This window comes from Aptenodytes forsteri, unplaced genomic scaffold (assembly GCF_000699145.1).
Source record: "Aptenodytes forsteri isolate BGI_AS27 unplaced genomic scaffold, ASM69914v1 Scaffold284, whole genome shotgun sequence".
NCBI classification, from domain to species: domain Eukaryota; kingdom Metazoa; phylum Chordata; class Aves; order Sphenisciformes; family Spheniscidae; genus Aptenodytes; species Aptenodytes forsteri.
In genome coordinates this window covers 5,191,594-5,214,619 of record NW_008794445.1, presented here as the reverse complement: position 1 = coordinate 5,214,619, position 23,026 = coordinate 5,191,594, and the positions used below count along the sequence as shown (strand labels likewise).

At 46.3% G+C, this 23,026-nt stretch overlaps 1 protein-coding gene across 1 annotated transcript; it reads left to right on the top strand.

Moving 5' to 3' along the window:
• The first annotated feature begins 111 nt into the window (after window positions 1-111).
• FAM234B (family with sequence similarity 234 member B) lies at window positions 112-22,989 on the top strand. Its single transcript, XM_009290048.1, has 13 exons — window positions 112-149; window positions 6,366-6,758; window positions 7,721-7,819; window positions 10,482-10,670; window positions 12,158-12,288; window positions 12,968-13,115; window positions 13,468-13,609; window positions 14,263-14,406; window positions 17,886-17,967; window positions 18,199-18,351; window positions 18,965-19,082; window positions 20,240-20,466; window positions 20,896-22,989. The coding sequence occupies exons 1-13, from the start codon at window positions 113-115 to the stop codon at window positions 20,899-20,901; spliced, it is 1,869 nt and encodes a 622-aa protein (XP_009288323.1). The 5' UTR covers window position 112; the 3' UTR covers window positions 20,902-22,989.
• The last annotated feature ends 37 nt before the right edge of the window (window positions 22,990-23,026 follow it).

Genomic DNA, 23,026 nt, shown 5'->3' with positions numbered 1-23,026 from the left:
GGGGGGGCGGCCCGCCCGCGGCTCCTCGTGCCGCAGAACTACAATTCCCAGCAGGCAGCGGGAAGGCGTGGAGAGGGAAGGGTGGCGCGCATGCGCACTGCGCCTCTCCAGCATGGCTACGGTGCTGTCCCGGGCGCTGAAGCTGCCGGGTAAGGGGTCTGCACCCGCGGGAGGGAGAGAGCGACGGGCCGGGCCGGGCCGGGGCGGGGCGGCCACGTCCGGGTCTGCCCCCGGCGGCGGGGAGGCGCAGTTGCCGCTGCCTGGGGGCGGTGGGGTGCGTAGCCATGGTGATGCGGCGATGTGGTGGGGCGGGGCCCGGCGCTGGGGGGAAGGGGGAGGCCCGGCCGCCCTGGGGGCGCAGGCTGTGCGGGGGCCCGGCGGCCTCTGCCCGGGTTCCGTGGCGGAGGAAGGGCTTCAGGGGACGGGGCAGCGCCTCGAGGCTCCGGGGGCATCGTGTGTGGCGGCGGGGGCCTGAGCCTGGCCGCGGCCCTGTGAGCAGCCGCGCCGGGACGGAGCGGGGGGAGACGCCGGGTCCCGCAAGCCGCGCAGAAGTGAGCACAGGGCTCATGACAGCCGCCACCACCACGAGAAAGCGTTAGTCCCTCTCTGATTTGCTCCTGCCGGGTTTTAGCCCCCAAAGCCAGGCCAGGATTTCGCTAAGTGCCACTGCAATTACCCAGGTAAATGTTTAAAGTCTGCCTACCACTTCTGCATACCTTCCAGCCAGAGATCTTCAGTGAGATGAAAGCATATTCAAGCATAAGGGACTATTGTGTCGGGGAACCAGATCTTTCAAAGATATGGCAGTGAGCAGCAGTCCAACAACCATTCTTTTCAGTGAGGAGATTAAAAGGGAATGAAAATACATTGTGAAATCAGATGAGGAGATTAAAAGGGAATGAAAATACGTTGCGAAACCAGATCTTGAGAGCGTGCTAGTTGCTGTTGGATGGACTGAAGATGGTGCCAATGCACCTGGCTGCATTCACCCAATGGGAAAGTGCCTCGTTGCCCCTCTTGACCATGTCTTGCCTTTGGGACAGCCATGGGACAGAGACAGGGCCCAGCTGTGTGCTGCTGGGGGAGGGTTCCTTCCCAGCACCATGCACCACTATGGTTCTGCAGTGCCCCAGTCTGTGAAGCTGCACTGAGTGGGCAGGTCATGCTTTCCTCCTCCATCAGTCCATGAAGATCACACTAACGTCTTCAGGGCCCTTCCCGCCAGCTTTTAGTAACCCATACCAGGAGTCATTATTTTTTAGTTTATGTACAGCCTGTTAGATCTCATTCAAAGAAGTTTTGTTTGCAAATCAGTGTCTTCCTGTTTTTATATATATATATGTTTGTCTAAATGGGAAGGAATATATTTAACATGAAGTTTATTTAGAAAAAGTGCTAACTGGTGGGTATAAGTATGTGTGTTGGGGTGTGACCACTGGGGGACTGTACAATAACAAGTACAGATCTCTTCTGGGACCTCTGGAACCAGCGTGATCTATCTGATATCTGCTCTTGTGAGGTACTGATTTGGAAAAGAGCATGGGCCTTGCAACTGCAGCTAAGAAAACAGTTCTTGCATCAGTCCTTAGGTTAAATCGCATATATCACACCTTGTTTGTGTGGTTAACTCTTGAAAAATGCAGCTTTCAACAGCAATGAGAAAGCAGAAAGCCTATTGCTATAGCTGTTTTTTCCTGCTGCATCTCATTAAATTAATTACATCAATATGTGGCAACTTATCTCCCCACGGGCTTAGAGATATGTCTGCTCTTTTCCAAATCAGTGCCTCACATGTCACTGGGTACAGTGACTGGTGCCTGCCAACTGCCAGCTGGGAAAAAAAAGAAAAATAAACAGAACACGAAGCGAGTACAAAGGATACTGAAACCAGTATCTTATCACTGGAATAACACACTGATAATTGTACTCGTCTAAAGTCCAAGATTTGCTCTTTTCACTCCAAAGTGAGTGCAAAGAAAAGCCTTTCCAGTACGTCAAAAACAGAAAACAGATTACAATTAATATCTTTCAAGCCATCAGCACTAGAAATGAGTATTTCATTATGAGTGGGACCTGATTCCAATACAGATCACCTCACAGATGCCTCCTTTCCAAATCATGATCACGATTCATCTTTTCTTCTTTGAGAAGTCACATTCTTCTACTGCAACAGTTGCAAGAGCTGCCTGTGCAACAAGTACTATTAGGCAAATGCACAGGTGATTTTCAAAGTCATAAAGTGCAGTTTAGAGTCCAACTGCCCTTGAAAGGTGGTAAGTTTGGGGCACTTTCTCTCTCTTCTGCCTTTGAAAACCTCCCTCTTCAGTATTTGCTTTTTCTTCCAGTGGCTGCAAAAAAAAAATCTGGGGCAACATGACCAGCAACTTAGCCACAGACCACGAGCAACAGTTCCTCAGATTGACTGTAACCACAGGCCACTGACTGGGAACCTCTGTTTTATCACTGGTGCCATGGAAAAAATGGAATACAATTTAGAGCAGGTCAGAACAGAAGCAGTTTATTTACTATACCTGTAGGAGAGAACACAGAGCAGCAGTGAAACTGACTTTGCTGATACGAACTCCGTCCCTGTAAAGTGGGTTCAAGGTTTATATACACTTAGAGATGCTATGCAAAAGACAGATAACAAGATGTGAGTTATACAGATCTGTTACATACACAAGGTCACAGAACTACTCGAGGTAGGTCTGGAGTCTGTTTTCTTTAGCGCAGGGACTAATTTATCATGAAGGTTACACAAGTGATTATCGTTTCAGGACATAGGGTGAGAGTTTGACCAAGAGGCTGACTTGGGTCTTAGCATTTCTACTTCCATGATGGAAAGCTGAAAACTGCATGGGAGTATTGGATTTTCTGACAGCTGATCACTTGCAACAGAGGCAGTTTTAGCTTTCTCTTGATGGACAAACTGTCTTCCCCCAGCTTGAGCCTTGTTGTTGACCAGAAAGGAAAGAATTTGACTTCTGGAACACTTCTCAATAAATCATAATTCTCTAAATGGTGTGAGACTACCCTTGTTTTCACACATTCTTTACTGCTGTTTATGTCTCTCTATTTATGCTTTTCTGTTGAAAAATCATTTGGGAGTGATTAGTGGAAGCCAAGTGTGATATCCCTCCTTCCCACAGCAAGTGACCTAAAACTCAGGTGAAGAGTCATGTTCCTTCTGCTCTCTCTCCAGCCAGGTGAATCATGAGTTATGTATTCTCTGCACCGCAGAACAGCCTCGGGAGGCTGGGCTGAGTACGTCCTCACCAGCCCTCCAGACGCATTCCCAAAACACCTACAGATCGATTGTTAGGGCTCTCTCCTAACAGTCGGAGATGAGCATTTGAATCCTCTGAGATTAGATATGCAATTGGATTTCCTATGTGCTAGGTGAGTGCTCCAACAGCTGTTGTTAAAGGGCAGTGTCTTCCCTCCTTTTGGCTTAAAAAAAAAAAAAAATCAGCAGGGCATTTTATGCCTGGCCTTACTGAGTGACTGTGCCTTGTGAGAGTGCCAACTAATCTCTTGAGGAAAGATAGGGAGAAGGAATGCCAGTTTCTGGTTCCTGGTCAGGCTTGGACATGAAATAAGACTGAGCAGCTCTCTGCTTTATAGCTCTCCTATAACTCAGTAGATCCTTTCCTATGTAGATCACCAACAGCTGTAAGTCATTACTGTGTAGTAGCTGTTTTCTAGCTTCTGATCAGCGGGTCTCAGCAGGAAAGGTGTTCCCATTACAGATTGTCTGTGGTTGACACCACTGTCGATGTCACCAATATCTCAATCCCTGCCAGTTCAAGGAGTGGGTGAGCCATAGTTTCGAGGTCCTTTCTGTCTCCTAGAGATCCAGAACAAAACTGTTCCAGATAAAGCTCATTCCTGTCAATGCTTTTAGTTGCCCCAAGGATGAACAACAGGTTTCAGTCTTCTGGATTGACTGTCTGGAATTAAAATAATTAAACAAATCACAGTATATCTGAAGTGTAAGTATGCTGTTGAGTTGTTTTACTCCAAGCACACCAGTTTCCAAAACCGGGAGCAGTCTGGTTAACATAACTGTCCGACTTTGACTTCCCAGGCTAAATACCATTTACTCTTGGGCCAGCAGCATTTCCTTTTCATACCACTCTGACCTGGTTTGAACTGGCACATCTGGATATGTAGTGAGAAGCTGCAAATACCCTGCCAGCGAGTCCTCTCTGGAATTTCTTGTTTTCGCTGAGTACTTTTTCAGCAACTTGTCAGCACAATCTACTGTATAGACATCTGGGAAATTCACACTGCGCTGTGACTGCAATCTCTGAGCAGAGCACTGTGTGCCACCAAGGTCAGCAGCCTTCTGTGCTGCTCACGGGATGGAGCCAAGGTTATCAAGACTTCCTGAAAAGCCCACACTTTGAACGCATGTTTAGGGCAGATCTATGTGAAACAATGCGGTGTCTCACAGGAATACACTGGCCTGTCCCATAGGAATGTAGTATCTTTTAGCTGGGTGCTCTGCCTCCACAATGAACAGCTTTTTGGAGTGTGTATGTGCACCAGATTGTTTTGATGTGAGTCTTTTGTAGAAGCCCCTATTTCAAAAAGGAAGGGTCTGATTTACATATGTGATCTTGTTGGATATCTTTATTTCCCTCTGTTCAGTGTGGGTGGGTTGTCCTGGCTGCTTCCCTTAGTGTGGGGCATTTGGCCTTTAGTGGGATTCACAGTTTTTCTTAAATCCTAAAGCTGATGCTGAATACCATTTATAAGTGGTACAGGAAGGGGAAGTGAAGGTCCTTCCGTGGGGCGAGAAATGAGAAAGAAATGAGATGCACATGCTACAAAATAGATTCTAGAAGATGCAAAATAGGTGTGTTGCACTAACTAGTACTACAGTATGTCTGTAACTGTGAGTCTGCCTTTAACAAGAAAACCAGAAGTAAGGCATATTGCCTTATGCAGGAGGAATAATCATGAAAGCCCTTAAATTTCCACTCTGTAAAGCCTTCCCATCATCTTAGTGTCTGAGAGTGGTTACAGCTTGCGTATTTTTGCTTATTATTTATGCCTTGCATGTATCACTTCAAGCATCTTTGGGCACAAGTTAGCTCCTGTCTCTGGTCAGCTTTAGGCAAAGGGAAACGGGGCAGATACCTGGGACAGCAAAGTCCCACCTTGGAATAGGAGAGAGAGAAAAATAGACTTAGACCCTGCAATCATCGGAGCAGTGGCCATGGCTCCATGCCCAGCCTGGTGGCGCAGGGCAGCTCCCTGAGATGTGATCCTCCACTCGTAGCTCAGGGCAGTGAGTCTGCATGATCTTGCCTGCCCCGATAAACAGATGGCCCTGGCCTTACGCCAGTATGTACGACAGGGCTCTGCACCTGCCCTCGTCACACTCCCTGCGGCTGTCTAGGGCTTGGGGGAGTAGTCATCCATGTGCCAGGCATCTGTGGGGGAGACACCTAAAGCTAAGCTATTTTTCTTGTACCACCACCTGAAGGCATCGGTACTAATTTATCTATCTCGGCAAGGCCAAGCACAAGCTGTCAGCTCTGGTGGGAGCAGGAAAAGAGCAGGAGCACTGTGGTTTCCTACTGCAGGGGCTGGAGCACTCCCTCTCGCAGTGCTGAGCCATACAGAGAAGGTGGTGTCTTAGAGGGGCAGCCCAGATCCCTTCAGAGACCAGCATGTTACTGGCCCAAAAGGGCAAAATCAGTTTGCCCTCATCTTCAGGGAGTCGATACCCGTTTTTATCAGCACTGCAGAGAAACCGTGCACAGTGCTCTATCCCTTCTATCCCTCACAAAGCAGGACAGCAGATGTGGCACACTATAAGGCAGCGGTGCTGCTTGGAGCAGGCAGGAGGAAGAGGGGAAAAATGAGTTGCAGAGGGAGGCCCCCTCAGAGAACACAGACTACAAGTCAAGAGGGGCTGTGTCGGGATTAGAGGCTAACAAATGCTAAAGGAGTTCAGAGTCTGAAGTCAAGAGAGTGCTGCAGTTTAGGCACTCAGAGCGTTAAGCATGACTTCATGTCAGTGTGTCTCATTACCAAACAGGAAAGTACTAGAATTAAATCAGGCATGAATTCCATATGTATACACATACATATGTGTGTCTGTATATAGATATGTTATATATACACCTTTATCTTGGGGAAATAAACTGCCGGCATCTTTTCTCCTGCAGCTGCTACTCTGAAACATGGACAGACCCTGTCTTTTCTCTCAATCCTCTCACTTGGATCCATGCAAAATGCAGACTGTGCTGTTGCCTGTTCTGTATCACTCTCCACTGCAGCCTTTTCTCCACTGAGATCCTGCAAAAGCGAGGAACTCATGCTTTACTGTCTCTCTCCATCTCTTTCCTCAGGAAAGAAGAGCCCGGACCTTGGGGAGTACGATCCCCTCACTCAGGCTGACAGTGATGAAAGTGAAGATGACTTGGTACTCAACATCCAGAAGAATGGGGGGGTCAAGAACGGGAAGAGCCCCCCTGAGGAGGTGCAGGACCCTGACTCTGATGTGGAGGTTGGGATGACAAAGCAGCACACGTCAGAGAGAGCGCCCGAGGGTTATCCTGCAGAGACGGCTGGGAGTTTGGAGCAGAAGGCTGCTCCCTCCCTCATGCCATACCTGCGCACAGCGATCTTTTTGCTCACTGTGGTGATCTCAATGATTCTTGTGTTGGTGTGCGCATTTCTAATTCCCTGTCCCCCTAGAGACTTGCATAACACCTGGAACCGCAACCTAGGTCAGGGAGCAGGTGAGAAAGCCCCAGGAACAGCATCTGGCGTGGGGGAGGTGGCAGCTCCCAGGCTGGGCATCGGCGGGAGAGACCTATCTGGGAGAGCCAGGTCAGAGCAGAGGCCCTTCCTCACCACTGCAGATGCTCCGAGGTAATAGACAGGCGGCTGTGTCCTGCTCACTCTTCAAGCTGAGGCCTGTGAGATCTGGCATCAGTAGATAACAGTGCCACAAAATCTTGTTTCTGTCAACACCAAAAAACATTTTGACTCTTCTCCCATCCTGCCTTTTTGTCCAGATGGTGCGCTCTGTTCCAGATAGAGATGGCCCAGCCCACTTTAAAACATAGCGCCTCCCTCTCTACATCCTGGGTTTCACCAGCACCTCCACACTGAAGTGTGTGGGTGTGTTTGGGAGGAGAGGGATAGAAGTCTCTGTGTCTTCTAACTTCTGACTTCTAACTAACCTTATTTCTTTTGTCTTCTTGTCCTGCTTGAATCCATAAATCAACATTCGGGATCTTTTGTCATCCTATACGGGCCACTGATAACATTTCTAAAGTATCCCCCATTCTGACTTCTGCAGTAAAGTAACAGTGGTTTGTGAAATAATTTCTACCAGGTCTAGATATGTCTCTCCCTCCTTGCTTTCTGCCCCTGGCTTCCAAATCTAAGCCTTTCATAAGATATGTGGCTCCCACATCACCTCAGAAAGTGAAGTGGGAAGCAGAAATCTTTTTCTGTTAGCTCCTCTGTTTTTCCCTTTCCTTTCTCTGACCCAGATGCTACATTTCTGCCTTTCCATGCAATGAAAGATCTTGCCATGCGGTGAGCTGCCTGGCATTGGTGGTTCCCTAGCAGACTTTGTGAGGCTTGGCTGTCCATGAGTCTCTTTTCTGGGCCAGCCCTCCTCTCCCAGTGTGGAAAATGGGCTGGATGGCCTTTTTGACAACAGTGCAGTGATTCTCTGTGACTGTTGCAGGTGGTGTGTTATCCCCACTGGAGCTGTGTGATGTGAATGGCGATGGGCTCCCTGACATCCTCATTGTCTTCACTGCCTTGATGAATGCTAGCGTCATGGGTAAGCACCGCAGCTCCTTTCCATTCCTCTTTCTGTACGTGTCAGTACGGACCTTTGTATGTTTGTCTTACTCATGGGAAGAGTTCCTGCCACTGCAAATCCACTGCATTGCTCTTTTCAGAGTTCCTTAAAATGGCTGGTGTACTGTGCCTGTGCTTTGTAATGCTGCTCATAATTTTTGTTGCAAGCCTGTGCTCCCATACCTGTTGGGTCAACATAATCTATTTCCCCTTATCTTGGGGCAAGTCCATTTCTTTGTCCTGTGTTTGTGCACACTTGGTTTGGGTGCAGAGATAAAGCGATCAGAAAGCACTGCTCTACAACTAACAATTGGAAATAAGGTGGGGTTTTTTCCCCCCTTGTTATCTCTCAGAGCCCTTCACAAAAGAGCTCAGTCTAACTACCTCCATTTTACAGGCACAGAGGTGGAAGCAGAGAGAAGGGAAGTGGCTTGACAAGATCACAAATGAGGTTCAGTGGTAGAGTCTCGACTCTTTCCTGATCTGTGGTTGAGTGTCCTGGTCCTTACCAAGAGTAGTTGGCGACAGGAACAGTGATGGCAGAGCTGACTGTTGGAGCACTCTGGTTCTTCTGAACTAGCCAGTTGCTTGCCAACAGGGAACATTATGGATTTTTTTAGAGCAGCTGTAGGTCAGTGTTGCAGGAAACACCCTTACCTTGCTGCCTTTTTCTCCAGGTCACTCCATGTACTTGCCAGGCTCCAAATCGTTCTTAACTCAGATAATAGACTGGCTGATGGTGGGGAAGCTACTGTGCCTGGCTGTTTAGCAGGTATCGCCCTGCTTCCTCCTGGCTGCTTTTGCTTTCTTTGTTAACCCTCACACCCCTCGGGTAACATAGCAGCAGCCTGCTGATACTGGCCACTGTTATACAGGGGCTGCCAAGTTCGGTGGCATCCTATTGCACTGGGCTTCTGAAGTCCGGGGGGTTCCCGGCTGCCTGCTGTACTGCGTCTGCCTAGCCTGGCATCACCTGAGATTACCTGAATCTGTTCAGTCTCGGAGACATATTCAGGGAGCAAGCATACATTGCACAGCCTGAAGAGAACTCTTATGGAAGCAAAATGCCTTGGCTCTTCAAAGAGTAGGGTACTAAAAATATAGTTAGAGGATAGGGAAAATGCTGCTTCTCCATGGCCCAAGCAAGGCCCTCGGTATTTCACAGCAAGGCCCTTGGTATTTCACAGCAAGTCCTATAGAAAGAAACCTATGAGCAGAGAGAAAACTGTAAAGTAAGTTAAAAAAGAAAGTGAGAGAGGGAGATACTGTTGACATAAAGGCTGCATTCAGTTTGTAGAGGTTGTCCTTGTGTTCTGTATCTTGCCATTGCATTGTATTTGTCTCTCATCGCAGACATAATGTACAGTTGTTAGCATGCTCTGAATGGAACTAGTCATACCTAGCTGCATCCTGGGCTATAGCTATGCTGGAAGACAAAAGGCAGACATTAAAGCAGGTGTAAGCACATCACAATCCTAAACCCACATAGCTGGACGTCAGCCCTCCTGTAGCTTGTGCTCAGAGCATTCACGCAGTGTCAAGTAAAGATAAGCTTGGGATAGGTACCTGATGGAGTAAGCTATGACATTGTTAGCTGTTTTTCCAGCTTGTACACACAACAGCTGTGAGCTGCATTCAGGAGTTAGTTGTTCTTGGTCCCTGCCAACCCAATGAAGAGAACTTGGGCTGGGGCAACCCCTTAGCATAAGCCAGATGATTTTCAGTTTGAGTGAGTTTGATTTAGAGAGTGGGCTCAGACTTGCTTTTAGCCAGTGGCCCAGATACACCCTTTGTGTAGTCAGGTCATGTGTTGTTTTGCTAGTAAGACAGGAGTCAACTGGGACTGTTGTTATTTTGAAATGTATGGGAGTTCATAGTAAATTGTGATATGAGCATACCAGGTGGAGATTACAGTAACCACAATTATGTCTGAGGGCAGGCTGAGCTAAAAGTTGCTCACATTTGGAATCAGAGCCAACAGTCAATTGAAACAGCATAGAGCACTTTTTTTTTACAATTATTTTGTGCTAACCGATGAATTAGGAAAAGGCCCGAGTTACACGAACTGGTTGCATTCAGTCTGTTTTTCATGATAATAAAACTCATTTGGAAAACAAAGGAAAAAGCTCTCAGATTGCCAATCACCACCTTCTGCTCCAGAATTACAGACAACCCAGGACTTTCACATGAGGTGGCATCTGCCTTCGGAATCACTTAAGGTTTCCCCTTGGTGCTAGCTGTTGTCTTGAGGGAGAGGGGATCAGAAGAATCAGTCTGGTTTGACAGCAGTACATTTCACACCAGGAAGTCAGCACAACTGAGCAGGTTGTCCCCCAGGATCTTGGTTCCTCTGTGCCCAGCTGACTACATTTCTTGCTGTGAGCTCGGGTCCAACCTCCATGATTGTCTGCGCTGTTGGCTGACAGCCCAACTTGTCTGGAGATCACTGCTAGGCTCTGCAGGCAGAGAGACTCAGCCATGGGGTGGGTTTTGACCTTTGCTTTCAGGCAGTGTGGATGTGGCTGGCTTGAGCCACTCAGCTCTAGGAGCTAGAGCTGGAACTCAAGCGCAAAGACCAAAGGCAGCAGGGACATAGCCTCTGACGCCAAGGGATTTCACTCCCTCTTTCCTGCCTTTTCCAGGTGTCTCTAGGCCCTCCGTAACTGTGGTGGCCCTTTCTGGTATGAATGGCAGCACCTTGTGGTCCATCCAGCTTCCAGAGGAGACTCGGAGTGTGCAGTGCAAAGGGCTGTCACTGGGTGCACCTGCAGAGCCTGTCTGCCTTGTTACAGGAACATCAAAATTCCTCAGCCTTCTCAGTGCCTCCACAGGTAGAGTCAACCACCAGCGTATTAGAAATATGCTACTGCTTTTTTGTTTTCTTTAAAAAACTAATAAGCATGAATGATTCAGTGTTGGCACTTCATGGTGGCTGTTATCTAGTGACACACAGGAAGGAGTCAAAACACTAATGAGTTTCTAGTTACACAGGATAAGAGAATCCAAACCATTGCTGCTCTGTGGCAGCATCTTCATCCTATCATCTCAGAACATTTTAAAGTGTTAATCTTATCCTGTAGCATCCCCATGATATAAAGGATATGTAAGGTCTGTTCTCATCAACATTGAGCTGTTAGTACAACTCAGCACCTACCTAACTGAAGCACTGAAAAGCTGAACACCGTTCTTGGAGAAGTTATATAAGGACGTGTGCTACAGCCAGGAAACCTTCCAGAGAAATTAGGCCCATAGAAGAACTGATTACATGTGAATGAATATTACATTTTTAATCACCTGATCATGTACCCCTCCGTTCTCTGATTGCTGTTTGTTCTACCACATTAATTCACTGGCAGAAATATTCATAGGTCGGTATAGGGATGTTTTTGGAATCAGAACAGAGAATGGAGACATACTAGAAACCTTGGGTTTAAGTGACAGATCCAGTCAATGAGCAGCGGCACTTACCTTTCAAATGCTTTTAGGGACCAGATTACTTGCACAATGTTTGCACGGTCAGGACCACAGGCTGTCTCCTTTACCAGCAGTAGCAGTGTTATTAATGTGCACAAGTGTTTGCAGGTCTGGCCTTTGGTTTCCTTTGTCATGCAGGGGCAAACCCAATCCTACACAGTAGCAGCAGCAGAAAAGCATTTTTAAACTCTGATTGAAAAAGCAGAACTGTTGGCAAAAGAATCATGGAAAAGTAAAAGCATTTTTTGGGTATTTGCCAATTTGCAAATCAGGTTTTACTGAGTCTCCAGCTGGGTCCATGCTGGACTGCTGAACCATTTGACATCACATCTGCTAACATGCTTTCACCCTGAGGTGGAGCGAGCATGCCATGCTGGAGTGGCTATTTGCTGCTGGGAATTTAACTGAGACACAGATTTGCACTTTGAGTATCAGAGCTGCCCATCTGTTCCCTTCCCTGGCATCTACCTACAGGCTTTACTGCTGGCTGAGGAAAACAACTGCTGTCTTGCAGAGCAGCACTCTCATTTAGGTTCTCCTTCCAAGAGTGAACCTCAGATATTCTCTGCTATTTCAGGAATTGTTTTGTCTCAGGTCTTTCTAGAGAGATGCTAAGAAGGAAGCACAGCAGGACTTGAGGCATAACTCAAAGACAATCTGAAGAAATGCTGGGGGAAGAACTTTGCTTCCCACTGCAGCTTGCCCCAGTTTGTAGGCTTGTCTTTCCTCTTCTCAGAGAATGGGGGAAACAACCTCTCCTTCAAGAAGGTTTTGCGGAACCCTCTGGGAATGCCCGCTGGTTCCCCAAGTGCTGCAGGTCTCTTTCATCCTGTTCTTCCCGCAGGCAAGACCATCTGGACGCTGAACTCCATCCATCTTTCAAGTGGGATCCTGGCTGCACCAGCTGCAACTCTTCCGGATGTAGATGGAGATGGCATTAGGGATATTGTTGTTCTGGCTCTCAAAGAGACACAGGTACAGCATATCCCTGCTCAAGGTTTGAAAGGACCTTGACTATCTAGAGGAAGAACAGGGAGCCTGGTGTGGAAAGGCTGTAACAGCAGCTGCAAGAGCACCTAATTTTAATTCCCTTAGATTTCCTTGAAAAGCACCCTTTTTCTTTAATAGGTCAGAGCAGTGAGATTGAGCAATAATGACACTACCTGCATTTCTTGTCAGCTGGGAATGAACAGAAGGGTCATTATTTACCCCTGACTGAGACTTGAGAATTATCTGTTTCTGTTGAGTGAAGGCTTGGTTTGAAGTGAGTGTTTAGCAGCAGTGTAGGGAGCCACGTTGAGATAAATCTCTGGAGAAAGGAGCATTCAGCTTATGCAAAAGAAATACTTGTGTGATTAGTTCAGATGCAGATTTCCTCTATGCTCATCCCTCCCCACAATTCTAGCATTAATGTTGTTAGAGGAATTCAGATTTTTGAAGTCCCTTCCATCTTTGATGCATTTGCAGTCAAGAGAGAAGCATGAATGTAAGATGTCCAGGAAGCCAACCTGAGCAAAGAGAAAAAGACCACTAGCTACACCTTGCTGTGGCGGGAAAGAGCAATGGAGCTTCATGCTGTGGGGACTGGGGAAGATTCTGAGGGCACAAGTGCATGAAAGCACTGCTAAAAATCTCTACATCTCTCTCTTTGCAGCCTGATGTGTTTTTCATCTTGGTGTCAGGAAAGACTGGGACTGCTTTGGGTGGGCCTGTGAAGTACAGCACCAATGGAGAAGGGAAAGTGATTGGCCCCCAAGTCCACATCACCAGCCGGGGAGCCATCTACATCCTGTTTGGTTTTGGTAAGATGTACCTTGCCCCTCCAGCACTTCACCTTACTGAGAAAACATTCATTTTGCCTAAAATGGCCCAGAGCGCCCCTGGGATATTTCTGCCATGCCTTCTGCTGTGAAAGCTAGGAGTAGAGGGCATGGGGACAAGTCTCACTGCCATGGTGTGGAAAAGTGCAGGAGGACCAATACCTTCTAGCCTGGAATACCCTGGAGTTTCCCAAAGGCACATCATGCCAGGGAAGTTCCAGCTCTGGGCTTTTCTTTGCCTTCTACCACAACTGCAGTGGTCCCAAGGACCCTCCGTGCTATGAGGGGGTTAACTTTTGCAGACAGGACTTTTCATCTTTACTCTTCCTGGCAGGTAATGTTCAAGCAGTTGCCCTGAGGGATATCTTTACCCAAGCCAGAAACCGGGACAGCTTTCCTGCAATGCTGCAGCAGGAGGAGCCAGAGTGGGAAAAGCGCAGATCTGTCAACCTGTCAGAGCTCATTGACATTTACAGGTAGGAGATGGACTTGTCCTCTTGCTTCTGCTGGGAGAGGAAGGGGAGGGTAGGTACTAGTGCTCCTAAAGATGGTCCCTTGTACTTCAATACTATCCTTCTTTTCATTGTCCAGTTGATGACAGTACTCTGGGGAACCCACTGTTTCCTCCCTGTCCTGTGGTTGTCCTAGCAAAAGTGCAGAGTATGATAAAAGGGAGTCCTTTGCTTCTGTTGCTTCTTGTTCCTTTCTTCCACACCCTATGCATACCTGGAGGAAAAACAAAAGGTGTTCCCAGCTAATGGAGTCCCTTTGGGAAGCTCAGTCTGTGTACAGCATTGTGGGCCTGGATTTCTCAGCTCCTTCTTCTTTACTGCCAAATTGTGGTCAAGGTCAGCCTGGATAGGAATAAAGGGAGGGAACAAATGTGAACCCCCAAACTCCATGCTTTTTGTAGTAACTCAAGATGTTCAGAAGACCCCACACCTGAATTTAGCCCACTTAACTGAGGATCCCCCAAAGGAAGCTAAGCTCCATCACTGGGGAAAAGATGGGCTTCTCCAAGAATAGTTCAAATCTTAGGTAGGATGAATTGCCATGTGGACAGGCAGCTAGTGCTGAGATGTGCAGATACAAGCCTCAGAATCTCCTCTCTGCTTTCTGTTTGTCACAGTGGGGGTGTTGACTTCCTGCAGACAATGAAGACACCTGACACAAACTGCAGCAACCTGCTCATCACAACGAAAGAGGGCTTGATCCTACTGCAGGGACAGGACCTGGAGCCGCGCTGGACCCTGGAACTGCAGAACATCAGCAGGTTACATACTGGGAACATTTTTCTGTCCTATTTTTTCCTCTACCATTTCCTGCCTTTCACTTGAAAGCACATGTGCTCCTTAGAAAGCAATTGAGAAGAATTCTCCAAGTCTGCAGAGAAATCTAAGAACTGGAGGTGTGCAGATGCATTGCCGAGCAAGTGAGGAGGGCAGGGGGAGCAAGGAACAGAAGGCTGGAAACCTGAGATGTGTGCTTGTGAGTGATCACAAATAAGGGGCTTGATTCAGGTACCCAACGTTGATGTCATGGGAATGTCGTGGCATTGGAATTCAGGGGATTACTGGTGATGATTCAGCTCATCTGCTGTCCAGGGCTGCCACTTGCCAGCTCAGTGGAGAGGAGCAGTTGCATTAGTGATGTTAAGTATTTAAAGAAGGTATCTGAGTATGGCCCACAGATCTTAATGTTCCTTGAAAGTTGAAAATGAGCACTCTGATGGCAGTCAGCTCACTCTCTATACTAAATGTAAACCTTAAAATAATACTGCTCATTCTCTAATTTCACACATGGAAATTAAGTAATTTGCCAGATCTCATGGGTTGATAATAACCAGCAATTTCAGCTTGCCCGGTATTAAATATTTGCAAAGGGCAGTTGGGCACAGTTGAGGGAAATTACGTGGGAAACAAATTGCTTGCTCTGCTATCTAGAGGAAAGAAAGCAGCTCTCAGCTCAGTGTTACCTGACTGTCAAGAGCATCTATAGGAAGAAGGCACTGGAACTTCATTAAGCAAAAAAAAATGGTGTTCAACTAGGTTTGATACTCAGGTAATGTCCACATTCTTGAGGGCTGATGGATGACGTAAGCAATGGCTTTAGGAATGACTTATGACTAGTTGATTGTGCTATGGGGAAAGGAGATGGACTAAAAGTGTTTTGGGCCCAGAGTCTGCAGACTTCTGGATGTGTCTGGGGTCTAGTTTAAAGGGTAAGTGTGTACTGACTAAGCAAAGCCAGTTCATAGATGCGGTAAAATCAGTTATACACAAGAAATTTCTAAATGGACCCACTAGTGAATTGGAAAATTTATATGAGTTCAAATCAAGAAGGGTTGAAAACTGCTTTACCTGTTCCATTCACAGAATCACAGTATGGTTGAGGTTGGAAGGCACCTCTGGAGATTGCCTAGTCCAACCTACCTGCTCAAGCAGGCTCAGCTAGAGCAAGTTGTTCAGTGTGCAAGACAGCTGTGTGCTGTCAGGTTTTAAATATCTCCAAGGATGGAGACTCCACAACCTCTCTGGGCAACTAGTACTCCAGCTGCTGCACTCCAGCCCTGTTTTTTCTGGTTGTGTGACCTCCCAAGGGACAGAATACAACACATGTACAGGAGCTGCCAGATAGGCATTGAAAAATAGTGAAAGCAATTCTTGTTCAAGGCCACTGTGCTAAAGTCCTGGACTGCCTGTTTTCTCGGAGTTAAGAGAGACGAAATCTGGTAGACTGAATATATTGTGGACAAGCATTTATTTAAGAGGGTATTTTTTTTTTTAGGACTTAGAGAAGTTCTGCTTAAGCAACACAGGCTGGGGGACAAATTCAGCTCAGGGGTGTCACCACAGAGTCAAACAGACTGAAACCCAGTTCCTTGTCAGACAAAGCTTACAGAGCCAGCTGAGAGCACCCCTTTTCCTGGGTAAACCTGCCCCAAGCACACCACTCCAGCCAGGCAGACTGAGTCCAGCCCTTTGGGAACAGTCTCTGAGAAAAACAACCTGGCTGCTGCAGATGTGCTGCATTTCCAGATAGCTTTTGACAAGATCCCTGGAAAACCATAAAGGAGAATCAGTAGTCATAAAACAAAGGTGAAGTTCAGAGACCATGAAATTGAGTAAGCAGTTGAAAATTGTGTTGTAAATGGATGTTTCAGATGAGAGAGGAGTAATAGCAGGTTGCTGTGGGGATTACTGTTGGGCAGGAATAATTATGAGCCTTCTGGTTCATTTGAGAAAGTGCCCAGGGGATTTTTCAGTTGATTGGTAGCATCTAGAATACGTCTGTCTGCATTCAGTTTGTGGGATCTGCCGCTAACTGTAACCCATAAGGGACATGAGAAGAGGCACCTTAGGAGAGGTTTTAAGTTTGTGCCCATAGGATTGAACTACCTACTACTTCCTTTTGCTACTGGAGAGCTTTCAAGCTACAGGAGTGTCCCATGATACTGTCTTGAAAGCATTGGTTCTGGTTGCCAAAGGTGTCTGTAAAGTGAATGACATTGTTTGATGTAGTAAGTATAAATAGTCAAGCCACTGCTGTACTGTGGCATTGCTGTTCAGGAGCCATTCTGGTATGCACATTTTAAAGGGGAAGCTGGAAAAAATTGGAGAAAAGGGCTGGAAAAAATGCTTTAGCATGGAAGATTTAAGTCAGTGGATTTATATGATCAAAGAGAAGCCTGAGAGGTGAGTTCATAAGCATGTGTAATAGGAGCTAACAGGCATTTTAATCTTGCCATAGCAAGAACAAGTGCCTTGGAGCAAAAGCTATTCATGTTCAAGAAAATGAAAGTGCAGGCATGTTTCTTTGGGTGAGATTAATCGTTAGAACTGACTGTCACGAGAAGTGATGAATTCATCTCATCTTTATATTTCTGTAGCAAGCCTCATGGCTGGTAGATCTAGTCAAAGTCAGCCTAGTGATACTTGGTTAAGTGGGTGAAATACAGCAATCTGTCATAAACAAGAGGAGGGAGGACATATTCTGATGATCCTGCCTTGCCATAAAATCTCTGATTCTGTGAATTTTGAGGAATCGTTTGTGCTTATTTAGAAACTTGTGTCTAGGTGTGGTGAATTTAAGGAAGACAGAGATAAGACTCAGAAAGTCAAAGGCAGGCAAGATGATTAGAAAACAGTTATAATGAGAGATATTCAAGTAATAGTGTTATGTCACCCAGAAGGGAGAGGATGAGAGGGGACTTCATGTAAACTGCTGAAGGTTATAAAAAGGCTTGTAAAACCGCCAGCAGTAAGAAAACAAAGAATCATGGGCTGACATTAATGATGAGTATATTAAGAGCCATGTCACACAGCTAAGGCAGCCCGGGAACTACACTTTCAGCAGGAGGTCAAATCTGCCAATGCATTTTGAACAGGCTGGGTAATTTTTTAGGACCATAGCAAAACTGTACAGGTTCTCATGCTAAGGAAAGAATAATACAGTCATGTCGCAGGGTGATAAACAGATGTCTACACAGATCAGCAAGGGATGCCCCCACACAGACAATTCTGAAAAATGGTTAACAAGCACCATGAGCTGCTTGATCATTTTTCATTTTTCTGATCCACCAACAAATGGTTCCTGACAGAACAGTTCTAAGTGGATGAAAGATCTTATTTAGCATGGCAAATCCTGCCTTTTTAAGAGGCAGAATGGAGGATGAAATCAACTGTGCTGCCTCCATCCGAAATCCCTGTTTTTCTGCCATGGGGCTGAGTGTTTCTTTTTCCAAATTTGCAGCCAGCCTGTACCAGGTTACTTCGGTGCTGACCAAACGCTGGACTTCATGCTGCAAGCACAGACTGGAGATGGGAACAAAAAGGTAAAACAAGTGAAGGCAAGGAGGGCATTGGCAGCATAAGAGTGAGGGAATTTGGGTAGAAAGGGACAATCATTCCCTGCTCCTCGCTCTTCCCGTTTCTGTGGCTGACACTCATCACTGTGTGGCCACAGGCATGAAAGGGAACAGCACAGGCCATACCACTGCAAGGGGGTGTCTCTGTATGCCCACACCTGGGCACTTATTAATGCTAGATCTCTCCTCTGCCTTGAGGTGGTGGTGATAGACGGCAAATCCGGCCACCCTGTTTGGAACCAGGAACTCCCGTGGCAGAAGCAACAACTTGATGCACTGTCAGTCATGACTTTGGACAAGAAGTCTGTTTTTCTCTTCTGGGCTGATGCACAGCCTGTGTTACGAAGTTTGGTGAGCAAGCATCCTTTCTTCACTTTGAGGTTTCTCTGTGAGGCACATGCAGTCTCTGTCTATTATTCCTAATGTAATTGAACTTTAAACCTGCATATAAGAAGGCTGTCAGGGACATCTTTTCCTCTTGCTTTGACACTCTGACCTCTCTGAGCCTGAACACAGGAGTTTGTGTGTGCAAATTCTTCACCAGAAAGCTTTATTGACAGAAAATTTGCATCCACAAGACCAAAACTTTCTGCGTGAATTTCATTTTTTTCTGCAACACTGAGATATTTTTACTGCAGATTTGTTCCCAGCCCCAAAGTGCTTCTTCTCTGCATGAAGACACACAAGTGAGCATGGAGACTCAAACTTCCAGACTGTAGCCTCACCCATCAAGCTGGCTTTGACAGAGCCAGATCTCAACCTGACCAAACAGAAGTTGTGGAGCAAATTCTGTTTTAGAAAAAAAACTTTGCAGGATTTCATTTCTGTAAAACCATAGAGTTTTTGATTCTCTGATCCACGTAAAGACAGTGCAGTGTCAGAAAACTTCTTTATTTCTTTGGCAAAGCTAGACTCCTCTTTGCTAGCCAGCTGTAATGTTTTTGTCTGTCCTTCATTCCAACAGCAACCTGGTCCCAGACCTGAGCACCCAGGGCTGCACCACCTCTATCTCCTCCATCCTGTTTTTCCTACAGTCCTTTTGGACCTCACCAATGCAACAGACAAAGTCATTGCTTCAGCAGGTGAGTACAAATGGAGGAGAAACTGCCTAGGCTAAAAGAAATATGGAGGGAGAGGTAGCTGTGAGAAACAATGGTGTGTAGTTGTGCCTTTAAAGGTAGCACCAGAGGTCCACCACACATAGGCCAGCAATGGGAAATAAGATTCATCTTCCTCCTGAAGGAAGGTCCTGTCCAACCCCTACTTTGCAAATGAAAGACCCACCAAGTTTCTTGCACATGTTTAAGCAAGGAAGGATCCGAGTTTGATTTCCTGCATGTTTTACACCAGAGAAGTTCCCTGGCTTCCCATGGAGCTATTTATGATTTAAGGTGATGCATGAAGAATCACTATGAAACTTCTGTCACCTCAGATACACTTCTGCCTTTGTTGGCCATCTTCTGCTCTCTGGGATAGCAGCTGTGCTGCTTCTTCCTCTTTCTTCTTGAAAGGGGGAATCTAAAATATTTAAACGTGTGTTTTCAGGGAAAAGTATATCTGGATTTAACATCTGTACAGGATTGTACAGCCGCTGTTGGATTTCCTTGCTCTTTCTAAAGCAGTTCAACCAACAGCCAGCCTGTTGAGTGTGGCAGGATGTGGGATATAAGATCTGTTCATCCCAGTACTGAGTCCAGTAGACCAGGAAGCATAGAAAAGCTGCTACATAGTGATACATCTAATTGGATTTGTATCAAAAACACAGCTCAGTCAAGAACAAATAGACTATCATTTTTAGAGGAGTTTGTTAGAAACTGGGATTTCTGAGGTCTGTACAGATCATTCTGCAGTGACTGGAGTGAACTGACTTGCCGGTGCTTTAGCAATTTCCCCTTCTATAGAGGTAAAACAATATCTGCTAGCAGGTGTGGGAAGGAAAGCTCTCTGAAAGTGAACTGCATTATTGAAATAGGTGCATCACTTATGTCAAGCTCAAAAACATCACCTTGAACCAAACCCTTCCATTTCTGATCTAAATTTCAGTTTATTTCCATGGAAAATTTTAAACTTAAAATCATTTTCCCTGATTAACTAAGGTGCATGCAATTATAAAGTCAGACTGAATATACCCTCAGTCCAGTGGATGTTTTGACTGAGTAAAGACTGTAAGATTTCTTTTGGAAGAAACGTAGTCGTTTACTCCTCACCAATATTTTCTCTCCCTTTTCTGATGGACCAGTTGGAATTAACGATCTCCAGAAGGATGCATTTCACATCACTGTGACAACAACTGCAACCTCTGAAAAACAGCCAGGATTTCTCTCGGTCAGCAAGCTGGGCCTGAAGTGGGCCATGATGAGTCAAGGTCGAATGGTGTGGCTAAAGGACACCACCACTCCCAAAATCAGCCGTGGAGAAGTGAGGCGATTTCTTGCCCGGCTGAAATTTGTTGACTTTCCTCAGAAGGTGAGATTGTGCAGGAATCCCTAATGAAATCCAGGCCTTTGAAAACATCTGATCTCTTCCCTACAGACAGAGTTAGGTGCTCTTTGGGATGCAAAGAGACTGGTGGGATGCAGAGAGACTGTTTACAGGATGACTGGCTGCCCCTTTGGGCATAAGCTGGCCAGATTGTGAGGCCCAGCTGTACTTTGGCAGTTGGACAAGGAGGGGGATCTTAGAAAGAACCAGGTATGATGATCATAAGGGACTGGCAAACTCACAGAGGGAGCGGAGAGGTGGGACAGAGATCACTTGTTTTGACATGGGCAAACAAGGGTCCTCCATATAGTGGTGCCCAGGTTCAGTTGCTGACCTGTGAATTACCACTTTTCTCTACCAGACTGGATGATAATAGGTTTTGGCTTTAGTTTTTGTTTGCCTTTCCTTCTCCAGCTCTAGTGTGGTGGTTCCTCAGATTTTGGTTGGACCTGTGGCCTGTATGGGGAATACGGGCAGCTGCTCTGTGGATCTTCAGGAAAACTGCTGTGTAGAGGGAATGGGGGCTAAAAGCACTTCCCCTTTCTTCAGCTCTCTGGGGAATGCTGCTGGAGGCAGGTTTGTCCTAGGCAGACCTGTCCTGTACCAGAGCAACCTTGTTCAGCGTCTCCCCCTCCATATGCTGTTCTTGCATGCTTCCTTTCAGGTAACATGGAAATGTGAATTTAGAATTTATATATATATATATATATAAAAAAACCCAAGTTTTTTTTTATATATATATGTATCAATTTATACAGTATATGTATATTTTTTGTATGTTTAATTTATGAACGACATTTAGGACACTCCTTTTTATGTCCAAACAGTATTCCCAGGCAGTCAAACAAGCTCTAGGCCTAGAGTGGGCCATGATGACTCAAGGCAAATGGTGTGGCTAAAGGACACCACCTGCTTTAATCTTTGTATTTTTGGAGCGAAGCCTCTGTCTGGCTCCTGCAGGGCTAGTGTTGTCCACAAGCCTTCGTGTGCTCTCAGCCCTTTTCTCCATTCTGTCACCAAACTCACAAACAAACTAGCTCTCTGGCTGAATTACCTGTTCTAGAGAAAGATGGTCCCCACAGCTTTTGCCAGTTCTTGCACTTGTATATTTCTTTTCCCAATCCCAAGTTCAAGACAGGCTCATGTGGGTGATGTAGAAGTGAAAGGTTCACATCTTATTTCTATCTCCTCTTCATCCATCCCTAAGCTTTTTATGAACCCAAAGTGTCACTGTAACATCACACTGCAGTCCAATGTGCTGAGCCCCCCTTTGCAATGTACCACAGCCCTTTTAGGGTAGATTCGCAGCAGATCCCCGCTGGCACTGTAAAGATCACACTAGATCCAGTCACAGCAAAGCTGATTCTCACACCACTGCTTCAGGGTTTAGAGGCTCAGACAGAGGCAGAACTGGAAAGCTTTTCTGTGCATTTTACCCCTATTCTGAGCTCAACTTTACCATTTCCTTGCCAGCCCAGCCCTGTGTGCAGTTCCAGGAGGAACGGACTACCCCCAGGGCACGTTTGCTCTCAGTATGTTTAGTGCTTTGAACTATGCCTCTGAGTGTGCCATCGGTCTCCTGTGTTGTAGTTGCAGAGCATCTACATGACTTTTCTTGTAATAGAAATGACCATATATAAACCAACCACTTTGGTGCCCCAGCAGCTCCCCACAGTGCAGGGCAACAACATAGGAACTGTTTTCCCAGTATGCCTTTCTAGGTCTGACCTTTGACATTAGACAAAGCCAGGCTAAGATGAGGATTGCAAAGGACTCTTCTGTCCTCCTGCTGGCACGTGCCCTTCTGGCCTCCCCGCACTTCCCTGTGAGTGGTGAGGTGATGGCAGGACTTTGACCCTCCCTCCAGATGGGCACATCTACCATGGATTTGCTCTCCTGGGCTCTTGACACCTCTCCTTGTTATATCACCCTCTTTCTCCTCCTTCCCTGCATCTCCGTATAAAGTTTCCAGGATAGCCCTTCAGGATTAGCTGCAAGCCCCAAGGCTGGTCCTTGGGCCCTGCTCTCTTAATGTCAGAGCCTGTGAACAGTTTGTATATGTTTAATGGTATTTTTGTGTAAATAGCTTTGTATATATTAGCACAACTGTAGCAACGGCTCTAGGCCTGGCATTTTCCTCCAGACAGGGGTTAGTGTTTATAATATATAGTCAGTTAATACAGCTGCATAATAGGGACTGAAAGTGTGAGGACCAGTAACATAAGAGGATTAAACGCTCCAGTGTTTAATCAGGCCCTTCCCTCCTGTCTAGCCACCACCTTGCTGGGAAAGGTGAAACAGCTGTTACCTGAAGTAGTTATTCTCCTGAGGTTCTTCCTGAGAGAACTGATATTCAAGTGCAGTGATGTTAGCTCCTCCATAATGTGAATTCACCCTGCCCACACACACACACATCCCCACTGTGAATAAAGAGTCTGTCTGTATATTGTTGGGAAACTGTATTTGAACTGTGAACTGCAATGGAGCAAATAAATACTGTGTACAGCATAAGTGTGTCATGTGAACCAGTGTTTCACCTTCGAGA

Excerpts from the sequence above, each read along its gene's own strand:
- FAM234B (XM_009290048.1), top strand. The coding sequence starts at position 113 with ATGGCTACGGTGCTGTCCCGGGCGCTGAAGCTGCCGG. Across the intron at positions 150-6,365 it reads CCGGGCGCTGAAGCTGCCGG|GAAAGAAGAGCCCGGACCTT; the intron begins GTAAGGGGTCTG and ends CTCTTTCCTCAG. Across the intron at positions 6,759-7,720 it reads CAACCTAGGTCAGGGAGCAG|GTGGTGTGTTATCCCCACTG; the intron begins GTGAGAAAGCCC and ends TGACTGTTGCAG.